This window comes from Salvelinus sp. IW2-2015, unplaced genomic scaffold (genome assembly GCF_002910315.2).
Source record: "Salvelinus sp. IW2-2015 unplaced genomic scaffold, ASM291031v2 Un_scaffold6024, whole genome shotgun sequence".
Lineage (NCBI taxonomy): Eukaryota > Metazoa > Chordata > Actinopteri > Salmoniformes > Salmonidae > Salvelinus > Salvelinus sp. IW2-2015.
The window spans coordinates 6,674-19,007 of record NW_019947289.1 but is presented as its reverse complement, the minus strand read 5'-3'; the positions used below and the strand labels follow the sequence as shown (position 1 = coordinate 19,007).

General features: G+C 42.9%; 1 protein-coding gene across 1 annotated transcript in view; it reads left to right on the top strand.

Annotated features, from left to right (window-relative positions):
• Positions 1-2,619: 2,619 nt before the first annotated feature.
• Positions 2,620-12,334, top strand: part of LOC112078657 (insulin-like growth factor 1 receptor) — a gene marked incomplete at its 3' end in the record, with an annotated part of 11,198 nt that continues 1,483 nt past the window's right edge. Inside the window, exons 1-2 of the mRNA XM_024144818.2 lie at positions 2,620-2,635; positions 3,018-3,315. Coding sequence (XP_024000586.2) covers positions 2,620-2,635; positions 3,018-3,315 — 314 coding nt within the window. The remainder of the gene's footprint in view (positions 2,636-3,017; positions 3,316-12,334) is intronic.

Sequence of the window (12,334 nt, the reverse complement as noted above, 5' to 3'; positions counted from 1 at the left end):
CTTGGGGGTAGAAGCTGTTTAGAAGCCTCTTGGACCTAGACATGGCGCTCCGGTACCACTTGCTGTGCGGTAGTAGAAAGAACAGTCTATGACTAGGGTGGCTGGAGTCTTTGACCATTTTTAGGGCCTTCCTCTGACACTGCCTGGTATTGAGGTCCTGGATGACAGGAAGCTTGGCCCCAGTGATGTACTGGGCCATACGCACTACCCTCTGTAGTGCCTTGCTTTCGGAGGCCGAGCAGTTGCCATACCAGACAGTGATGCAACCAGTCACAGGGCTCCCGATGGTGCAGCTGTAGAACCTTTTGAGGACCCATGCCCAATCTTTTCAGTCTCCACTTACAACGTGATGCCTAACCGACCCGTAACCATGACAACGTGATGCCTAACCGACCCGTAACCATGACATTTGTTTGTTCTTTTCTGGAAGATAAAACTGAAATTGTAACCAGCTTTGTTTAAGAAAGGGCGATACTTTAAACAACATTTCCCAATTTAGTGGGAAATGAGAAGTTGTAATCTGTTGAACAAAGGAGAACCATTTTGGAATTAAGTATAATTTATGTATGAGTAAATATTTTAGTGAGAGGTTTAAAGCTTTAATATTTAGTCATTTTAGCCCTGCAAACTCATATTCATTATTTAAATAGGTACGTTTGAATTTTGTCTGGCTTTTAGCATTCCAAATAAAATGAAATGTTTTGTTAATTTGATTTGATTTAAAAAACGAGTCGTCTGTAGTAGGAAGTGCCATTAATAAGTAAGTAAACTGTGATAGGACCAAAGAGTTAATCAATGTGATTTTTCCATAAATAGACAAGTATTTACCTCTCCATGGTTGCATGATCTATTTTTGCTAACTTTCTATTGAAATTGATTGTGGTAAGTTAATTTGTTTTTTGAGATGTGAATACCAAGTATGTCTACTTCACCATCCACCCATTTTATTGGTAAACTACAAGGTAGCATAAACACTTTTTTTTTTTTATGATCCAATACGTAATATGTTACACTTGTCATAATTAGGTTTTAGTCCATAGAGGCTAGAAAATKGATCAATATCTTCAATGAGACTGTGCAGGGATCCAGATTGCGCACTTAAAACCTCTTTGGGATAGGTGGGGCAATATCCAGTGAAATTGCATAGTTCGAAATACAAAATTCGTAATATTAAACATTCATGAAAATACAAGTGTCTTACATCATTTAAAAGCTAAACTTCTTGTTAATCCAGCCGCGCTGTCAGATTTCAAAAAGGCTTTACGGCGATTATCTGAGGACAGCACMCCGCATACAAAATCATTAAAAACATTTTCCAAACAAGCAGAGGCGTCATGAAAGTCAGAAATAACGATAAAATAAATCACTTACCTTTGAAGATCTTCCTCTGTTTGAATTCCCAAGGGTCCCAGCTACATAACAAATGGTCGTTGTGTTCGATAAAGTCCTTTATATCCCAAAACATTCAGTTTAGTTGGCGCGCTTGATTCAGTGATCCACCTGTTTCCCTCGTTCAAAATGCATACAAAGGAATCCCAAAAGTTACCAATAAACTTTGTCCAAACAAGTCAAGCAAYGTTTCTAATCAATCCTCAGGTACCCTAATATGTAAATAAACTATAGAATTTAAGACTGAGAATGTTCTTTACCGGAGATAAATAACGAAGTGCGCACCCTCATCCATGCGCGCAACAATACTACAGTCAAAATGGGAGCCACCTAGAAAAACTAGAAATTCTAGCTAATTTTTCAAAAAACCAGCCTGAAACTCTTTCTAAAGACTGTTGACATCTAGTGGAAGCCCTAGGAACTGCAATCTGGGAGGTATTCCTTTGATTCTCCCATAGACAGCCATTTCAATGAGTGGTGATCTCCTCAAATAAAAAAATAAAAAACCCATTCCGGATGGATTCTCCTCGGGTTTTCTCCTGCCAAATCAGTTCTGTCACTCTCTACTCACAGATATTATTTTAACAGTTTTAGAAACGTTTCTTTCCAATACTACCAATTATATGCTATCCTATATATATATATATATATATCATATCCTAGCTTCTGGTCCTGAGTAACAGGCAGTTTATTTTGGGCACGTCATTCATCCGAATTTCTGAATACTGCCCCCTATCCCTAAAAAGTTAAGAGAACTTGTCGTCAATATATGTTGACACTTGTTTATATCCCCTGGATTTCTAACCATTGATATTATTGTTGGATCTAATTTGAATAGCTAGAATTTCAATGGCCATAATAAATAGATATGGAGACAATGGACAGATTTGTTTTACTCCTCTTAAAAGCTCAATACTTTCTGAGAAATAAAATAGTAAATAATGGTTACATCTGGGGTTGCTGTACATAACTTTAACCCAACGTATAMGAGATTCACCGAAATTAAAGTAAATCAGGCATTTGTAAATCTAGTCGTACTTTATCAAACACCTTTTCAAAATCTGGTCTTCACACAGGTCTTTCTGTAAATGTGTTAATTTTACATTATTATTATTATTATTACTATTTGGAAAGAAATCCTTAGTTAACATGATTCAGTGGAAATGGAGGAGACAAAACATATGCTTGAAAATATTTTGCTTCCTCTTTCAAAATATAGTTTGATGAATCATGGATGACTCCATTTGTAATGACTTTCTCTCAATTCTTTTTGGTAGCATTTCTATGTTGAAGATTCAATATTTATTTTTGCATTTTTCCCCATTTTTCCATCCAATTCGCTTTATTTTTGCAATACATTACACTTGATCGTTCTTGAATAAGTTCCTCCATTTCTTTTTGTGCCTCTACAGTTTCTGTTACCATCTACCTGCTCTTTTACTTCCTCTTTTTCCTTTATTAGTCTCTTTTGAACTAAACTGCTTTTGTTTAATGATGAGTGTTGTATTGAATGGCCTCTAAAAGTACATTTCAGTGTCCCATACAATATGGGGATCTGCTGTATCTGTGTTGTGCTGAAGGTCAAGTCATTAACTGTCTTCTCTCTCTGTCTCTCTCTGTCTCTCTAGTGTGTCCTGATAAGTGCCATGCGTGTACGTGGGATGGTGAGTGTTGTCATGGCCAGTGTCTGGGTAGCTGTACTGAACCGAACACGGATACGTCGTGCGCTGCCTGTCTCCACTACTACCACGAGGGGCGCTGCGTTCCAGACTGTCCCCCCGATACCTATAAGTTTGAAGGCTGGCGCTGCGTCACCCTGGACTTCTGCTCCAGCGTCCACCTGCCCGACTTCGACCGCTTCGTCATTCACAGAAGAGAGTGCATGTCTGACTGTCCTTCTGGGTTCACACGCAACAAGAGCAAGAGGTGAGTGGGGTTTGTCTTCTTCAAACTGTCCAGCAGATGGAGACAGAGGCTATTATATCGCCTTTCTCTAATACTTAGTCATTTAGACCTGTGGGATCAACAGTGCTCCTTAGTCTGAGTCCTGAGTCTGGGTCTCGGGTCCCGGGTCCTGAGTCCTTAGTCTGAATCCTGAGTCCTCATAGGTGTTGGGTTGTACTGCTAATCAAATTAAATGTTATTTKTCACATGCGCCGAGTACAACAGGTGTAGACATTACAGTTAAACGCTTACTTACAGGCCCTTAAAACAATTCAGTTTAAAGAAAAATAAGTGTTAAAGTATTTACTAAAATAATCTGAATTAAAAAATAAATGAAAAATAACAAATATTAAAAAGCAAAAATAAAATAACAGTATCGATTTATACAGGGGGTATAGAGTCCATGTGCTGGGGAATAGGTTAGTCGAAGTAATTGAAGTAATATGTACATGTAGGTAGAGTTAARGTGACTATGCATAGATAATAAACAGAGTATCAGCAGTGTAAGAAGTGGGGGGGAATGCAATTAGTCCAGGTAGTCATTTGATTAGATGTTCAGGAGTCTTATATCTTGGGGGTAGAAGCTGTTTAGAAGCCCTTTGGACCTAGACTTGGCGCTCCGGTACTGCTTGCCGTGCGGTAGCAGAGAGAACAGTATGTCTTGGCTGACTGGAGTCTTTGGCAATTTTTGGGGCCTTCCTCTGTCACTGCCTGGTATAGAGGTCCTGGATGACAGGAAGCTTGGCCCCAGTGATGTACTGGTCCATACACACTACCCTCTGTATTGCCTTGCGGTCGGAGGCCGAGCAGTTGCCATACCAGGTAGTGATGCAACCAGTCAGGATGCTCTCGATGGTGCAGCTGTAGAACTTTTTGAGGATCTAAGGACCAATGCCAAATCTTTTCAGTCTCCTGAGGAAATGGGTTTTGTCGTGCCCTCTTCACGACTGTCTTGGTGTACTTGGACCATGATAGTTTGTTGGTGATGTGGACGCCAAGGAGCTTGCCGCTCTCAACCTGCTCCACTACAGCCCCGTCGATGAGAAGGGGGTGTGCTCGGTCCTCATTTTCCTGTAGTCCACAATCATCACATTGAGGGAGAGGTTATCCTGGCACCACACTGCCAGGTCTCTGACCACCTCCCTATAGGCTGTCTCGTTCTAGTCAGTGATCAGGCCTACCACTGTTGTGTCGTCAGCAAACTTAATGATGGTGTTGGAGTCGTGCTTGGCCATGCAGTTGTGGGTGAACAGGGAGTACAGGAGGGGACTGRGCACGCACCCCTGAGGGGCCCCAGTGTTGAGGATCAGTGTGGCAGATGTGTTGTTACCTACCCTTACCACCTGAGGGCAGCCTGTCAGGAAGTCCATTTTGTTTTTGATCCAGTTGCAGAGGGAGGTGTTTAGTCCCAGGGTCCTTAGCTTAGTGATGAGCTTTGAGGGCACTATGGTGTTGAACGCTGAGCTGTAGTCAATGAATAGCATTCTCATGTAGGTGTTCCTTTTGCCCAGGTGGGAAAGGCAGTTTGGAGTGCAATAGAGATTGCATCATCTGTKGATTTGTTGGGGTGGTATGCAAATTGGAGTGGGTCTAGGGTTTCTGGGATGATGTTGTTGATGTGAGCCATGACCAGCCTTTCAAAGCACTTCATAGCTACGGACGTGAGTGCCACGGGTCGGTAGTCATTTAGGCAGGTTACCTTAGTGTTCTTGGGCACAGGGACTATGGTGGTCTGCTTGAAACATGTTGCTATTACAGACTCAGTCAGGGACAGGTTGAAAATGTCAGAAGACACTTGCCAGTTGGTCAGCACATGCCCGGAGCACACGTCCTGGTAATGTGTCTGGCACTGCAACCTTGTGAATGTTGACCTATTTTAAAGGTCTTACTCACATCGGCTATGGAGAGCGTGATCACACAGTCGTCCAGAACAGCTGACGCTCTCATGCATGCTTCAGTGTTGCTTGCCTCGACGCGAGCATAGAAGTAATTTAGCTCGTCTGGTAGGCTTGTGTCACTGGGCAGCTCGCGGCTGTGCTTCCCTTTGTAGTCAGTAATAGTTTGCAAGCCCTGCCACATCGGAGCCGGTGTAGTACGATTCGATCTTAGTCCTGTATTGATGCTTTGCCTGTTTGATGGTTCTTCAGAGGGCATAGCGGGATTTCTTAGAAGCTTCTGGGTTAGAGTCCCGCTCCTTGAAAGCGGCAGCTCTACCCATTAGCTCAGTGCGAAGGTTGCCTGTAATCCATGACTTCTGGTTGAGGTATGTACGTACAGTCGCTGTGATGACTACTTCATCGATGCACTTATTGATGAAGCCAATGACTGATATGGTGTACTCCTCAATGCCATTGGAAGAATCCCGGAACATTATCCAGTCTGTGCTGGCAAAACAGTCCTGTAGTTTAGCATCTGCGTCATCTGACAACTTCAGTATTGAGCGAGTCACTGGTACTTCCTGCTTTAGTTTTTGCTTGTAAGCAGGAATCAGGAGGATAGAATTATGGTCAGATTTTCCAAATGGAGGGTGAGGGAGAGCTTTGTACATTTCCCTAAAGATGGTCTAGATGTCTTCCCCTCTGGCTGCACACGTACCATCCTGGTAGAAATGAGGTAAAACAGATTTAAGTTTCCCTGCATTAAAGTCCCCGGCCACTAGGAGCGCCTCCTCTGGATGAGCATGTTCTTGTTTGCTTATGGCCTATACAGCTCGCTGAGTGGCCTTATACAGCTCGCTGAGTGGCCTTATACAGCTCGCTGAGTGGCCTTATACAGCTCGCTGAGTGGCCTTATACAGNGTTGGCAGTTGGTCAACGCATGCTCGGAGTACACGTCCTGGTAATCTGTCTGGCCCTGCAGCCTTGTGAATGTTGACCTATTTTAAAGGTCTTACTCACATCGGCTATTGAGAACGTGATCACACAGTCGTCCAGAACAGCTAACGCTCTCATGCATGCTTCAGTGTTGCTTGCCTCGACGTGAGCATAGAAGTAATTTAGCTCGTCTGGTAGGCTTGTGTCACTGGGCAGCTCGCGGCTGTGCTTCCCTTTGTAGTCAGTAATAGTTTGCAAGCCCTGCCACATCGGAGCCGGTGTAGTACGATTTGATCTTAGTCCTGTATTGATGCTTTGCCTATTTGATGGTTCTTTAGAGGGCATAGCGGGATTTCTTAGAAGCTTCTGGGTTAGAGTCCCGCTCCTTGAAAGCTCTACCCTTTAGCTCAGTGTGGATGTTGCCTGTAATCCATGGCTTCTGGTTGAGGTATGTACGTACAGTCGCTGTGATGACGACTTCATCGATGCACTTATTAATGAAGCCAATGACTGATGTGGTGTACTCCTCAATGCCATTGGAAAAATCCTGGAACATGATCCATTCTGTGCTAGCAAAACAGTCTTGTAGCATAGCATCCGCTTCATCTGTCAACTTCAGTATTGAGCGAGTCACTGGTACTTCCTGCTTTAGTTTTTGCTTGTAAGCAGGAATCAGGAGGTTAGAATTATGGTCAGATTTTCCAAATGTAGGGCGAGGGAGAGCTTTGTACATTTCTCTGTGTGGAGTAAAGATGGTCTAGATTTCTTCCCCTCTGATTACAAACGTAACGTTCTGGTAGAAATGAGGTAAAACAGATTTAAGCTTCCCTGCATTAAAGTCCCCGGCCACTAGGAGCACCTCCTGGATGAGCATGTTCTAGTTTGCTTATGGCCTTATACAGCTTGCTGATTGGCCTTATACAGCTCGCTGAGTGGTCTTATACAGCTCGCTGAGTGCGGTCTTATTGCCAGCATCAGTTTGTGGTGGTAAATAGACAGCTACGAAAAATATAGATGAAATCTATCTTGGTCATTCGTGTGGTCTAAAGCTTATCATGAGGTACTCTACCTCAGGCGAGCAATACCTCGAGACTTCCTTAATATTAGATTTCGTGCACCAGCAGTTATTTATAAATAGACACTGACCGGAGGCAACTGTTCTATCTAGCCGATGCAGCGAAAACCCAGCCAGCTGTATGTTGTCCAAGTCATTGTTCAGCCACGCCTCGGTGAAACATAAGATATTACAGTTTTAATGTCCTATTGGTAGGTTAGTCTTGATTGGAGCTCATCTATTTTATTATCCAATGATTGCACGTTGGCTAATAGGGCTGATGGTAGAGGCAGATGACCCACTCGCCGTCGGATCCTTACAAGGCATCCCGACCTAGGTCCCCGATGTCCCCTTCTCTTCTTCATGCGAATAACAGGGATGTGGGTCTTGTCGGGTAAATCCTTCACGTCTGACTCGTTTCAAAAAAACGTATTTGACCAGTACGAGGTGAGTAATCGCTGTTTTACTATTTTCTACATTGTAGAATAATAGTGAAGACATCAAAACTATGAAATAACACATGGAATCATGTAGTAACCAAAATAGTGTTAAACTGATCAAAATATATTTTTGTTTCTTCAAAGTAGACACCATTTGCCTTAATGACAGCTTTGCACACTCTTGGCATTCTCTCAACCAGCTTCATGAGGAATGCTTTTCCAACAGTCTTGAAGGAGTTCCCACTTATGCTGAACACGTGTTGGCTGCTTTTCCTTCACTCTGCGGTCCAGCTCATCCCAAACCATCTTAATTGGGTTGAGGTTGGGTGATTGTGGAGGCCAGGTCATCTGATGCAGCACTCCATCACTCTCCTTCTTGGTCAAATAGCCCTTACACAGNTGGCCTTATACAGCTCGCTGAGTGGCCTTATACAGCTCGCTGAGTGGCCTTATACAGCTCGCTGAGTGGCCTTATACAGCTCGCTGAGTGGCCTTGTACAGCTCGCTGAGTGGCCTTGTACAGCTCGCTGAGTGGCCTTATACAGCTCGCTGAGTGCGGTCTTATTGCCAGCATCAGTTTGTGGTGGTAAATAGACAGCTACGAAAAATTTCGATAAACTATCTTGGTCATTCGTGTGGTCTAAAGCTTATCATGAGGTACTCTACCTCAGGCGAGCAATACCTCGAGACTTCCTTAATATTAGATTCCGTGCACCAGCAGTTATTTATAAATAGACACTGACCGGAGGCAACTGTTCTATCTAGCCGATGCAGCGAAAACCCAGCCAGCTGTATTGTCCAAGTCATTGTTCAGCCACGCCTCGGTGAAACATAAGATATTACAGTTTTAATGTCCTATTGGAAGGTTAGTCTTGATTGGAGCTCATCTATTTTATTATCCAATGATTGCACGTTGGCTAATAGGGCTGATGGTAGAGGCAGATTACCCACTCGCCGTCGGATCCTTACAAGGCATCCCGACCTAGGTCCCCGATGTCCCCTTCTCTTCTTCATGCGAATAACAGGGATGTGTGTCTTGTCGGGTAAATCCTTCACGTCTGACTCGTTTCAAAAAAACATATTTGTCCAGTACGAGGTGAGTAATCGCTGTCCTGATTTCCAGAAGCTCTTTTCGGGCATAAGAGACGGTGGCAGAAACATTATGTACAAAATAAGTTACAAGTAATGTGAAAAAACACACAATTTGTTAGGAGCCAGTAAAACGGCAGCCATCTCCTCCGGCGCCATCTCAGGACAGACTCTGATATACAGTACCAGTCAAGTTTAAACACCTACTCATTCAAGGGTTTTTCTTTATTTTACTATTTTCTACGTTGTAGAATACTAGTGAAGAAATCAAAACTATGAAATAACACATGGAATCATGTAGTAACCAAACTAGTGTTAAACTGATCAAAATATATTTTTGTTTCTTCAAAGTAGACACCATTTGCCTTAATGACAGCTTTGCACACTCTTGGCATTCTCTCAACCAGCTTCATGAGGAATGCTTTTCCAACAACGGTCTTGAAGGAGTTCCACTATGCTGACACTTGTTGGCTGTGCTTTTCCTTCACTCTGCGCGTCCAACTCATCCCAAACCATCTCAACTGGGTTGAGGTGGGTGATTGTGGAGGCCAGGTCATCTGATGCACACTCATCACTCTCTTCTTGTCAAATAGCCCTTACAACAGCTGGAGGTGTGTTAGGTCATTGTCCTGTTGAAAAACAAATGATAGTCCCACTAAGCCCAAACCAGATGGGATGGCGTATCCTGCAGAATGCATCATAACACCTCATGTTCACGGTGGGAAACACACATGCGAGATCCTCCGTTCACCCACAGCGTGTCTCACACGGTGTTGAACCAGCTGATGAAACTGAGGGATCATCTGAGACCACCACCTGGACAGCTGATGAAACTGTGGGTTTGCACCACCGAAGAATTTTTGCAAAATGTTAGAAACTGTCTCAGGACTCATCTGCATGCTCGTCTCTCCTCACCAGGGTCTTGACCTGACTGCAGTTCAGCGTCGTAACCGACTTCAGTGGGTAAATGCTCGTCTTCTCACCAGAGGTCTTGACCTGACTGCAGTTCAAGCGCGGTAACTGACTTCAGTAGGGTAAATGCTCGTCTTCCTCACCAGGGTCTTGACTGACCTGCAGTTCGGCGTCGTAACTGACTTTCAGTGGGTAAATGCTCGTCTTCCTCACCAGGGTCTTTGACCTGACTGCAGTTCAGCGTCGTAACTGACTTCAGTGGGTAAATGCTCACGTTCTATGGCCACTGGCCCGCTGGAGACGTGTGCCCTTCACGAGATGAATCCCGGTTTGAACTGTACCGGGCAGATGGCAGACAGGGTGTTGGGGTTATGGCTGTGAACAGATTGAATGCACAGAAGATACCATGACGAGAATCCTGATAACTCTATGTGAAGGAGATGTGTCCGGGTGCACGAGGCAGATGGTAGTCACACCAGATACTGATGGTTTTCACGAGGTAAAGGGTGGTCACACAAGATATGACTGGTTTTCACGAGGTAAAGGTGGTCACACAAAGATACTGACTGGTTTTCACGAGGTAAACGGTGGTCACACCAGATACTGACTGGTTTTCACGAGGTAACGGGTGGTCACCAGATACTGACTGGTTTTCACGAGGTAAACGGTGGTCACACCAGTACTGACTGGTTTTGTCACGAGGTAAAACGGTGGTCACACCAGATACTGACTGGTTTTCACATCCAGATACTTGACTGGTTTTCACGAGGTAAACGGTGGTCACACCAGATACTGACGGTTTTTCACGAGGAACGGTGGTCACACCAATACTGGACTGGTTTTCACACCAGATACTGCTGGTTTCACGAGGTAAACGGTGTACCACCAGATACTGACTGGTTTTCACGAGGTAAACGGTGGTCACACCAGATACTGACTGGGTTTTTCACGAGGTAAACGTGGTCACACCAGATACTGACTGGTTTTCACAGGTAACGGTGTCACACCAGATACTGACTGGTTTTCACAAGGTAAACCGGTGCGTCACACCAGATACTGACTGGTTTTCACGAGGGAAACGGTGGTCCACCACCAGAATTACTGACTGTTTCACGAGCGCTAAACGGTGGTCACACCAGATATGACTGTTTTCTGATCCACAACCCCTATCGTTTTGTAAACAGTATCTTTGACAAACAATGCATATCTGATAATTTCCCAGTCATGTGAAATTCCATAGATTAGGCCTAATGAGATTATTTAATTGACTGACTTTCCTCATATGGAAGTGCTTACTCAGTAAATCTTTGAAAAATGTTAGGTTGGGCGTTTTTATCATTTTGTGTTTAGTATACCTTGTATTTTATGTCTGAGTTTCTTTCCCTCCCATTCTCCACCCCATCTCCAGTACCTTTCTGGCAGTGCGGTGACGGGCATGTGATAAATCTGCTGACAGGAAGGTCATGCACTCTATGCACGCGGCCCAGTCTCTGAAGCGGATGGACCTCATCAAGTGCCAACCTACAAATCAAACCAATCCGCAGAGGACTGAGATACCTGTTATAGTAGGTGAACTATTAATATAGCACTACCTGTTATAGTAGGGTATATTACATAGATAGCACTACCTTATAGTACTGGGTATAATATATATACTAGCACTACCTGATATCAGTTAGGGTATTATACAAGCACTTACCATGATATAAGTAGGTAATCATATATACTATAGGCACTACCTGTTATATAAGTAGGTGCTATATATTATATACACACCTTTATAGTAGGGTATATTCATATACTAGCACTATCCTTGTTATCATTAGCGGTAATACTATTATATAGCACTACCGTTATAGGTGGGTATATCATATATATTATAGCGACTACCTGTTATCAGTAGGTATATATATATATAGCACTACCTGTTATAGTGGGGTATATTACTATAATAGCACTACCTGTTATTACATAATTTATTAAGACCTCTTATATATAATATATAGCACTACCTGTTAAGTAGGTATATTATAGTATAGCACTCCTAGTGTATATAGAGGTATATTATATATTAGCCACTACCTTTAATAGTTAGTATATTATATAATTGCCACTACCTTTTGTAGATAGTGTCTCATAATGACATCACCTATATATTCCCTTGTAGTGTTCATATGCTCTACTACCTATGTGACCAGGGCATCATATGTCAGAGTATCACTCAAGGGCAGCGGTAATTTCTTCACTCCATAATGATATATAGCACTACCTGTGGCAACCTCTTCCTATAAGTAGTGGTAAGTAACAGTCTGTCATCTAGCACTTACCTGTTAGGTAGGGTAGTGTAGTCCTATAATATCTGATCAACCTGTATGTATCATTCTCCACCTAGTGAAGAAGAGCATATATTTAATAATAATAGCAAACAAGCCTACCTAGATTACAGCTGTTTTGTCCTAGTATGGAGGTATTAAATTATAACTAGTTGTTATAGCAAACTACTCTGGTTGTACAATACGTCTATAGTAGTTGATAGTTAATTAATAATGATGATAATATAGCAATACTCTGACCTGTGTTCTTTATCATCAGATTAGAGGTGGGTCCCCATAGTAGATTAGACAGTTTACTAAAGACTGTGTGGTTATCTATCCACAGATATTGAGGTGTTTGTGAGTGTTATATTATTCTAT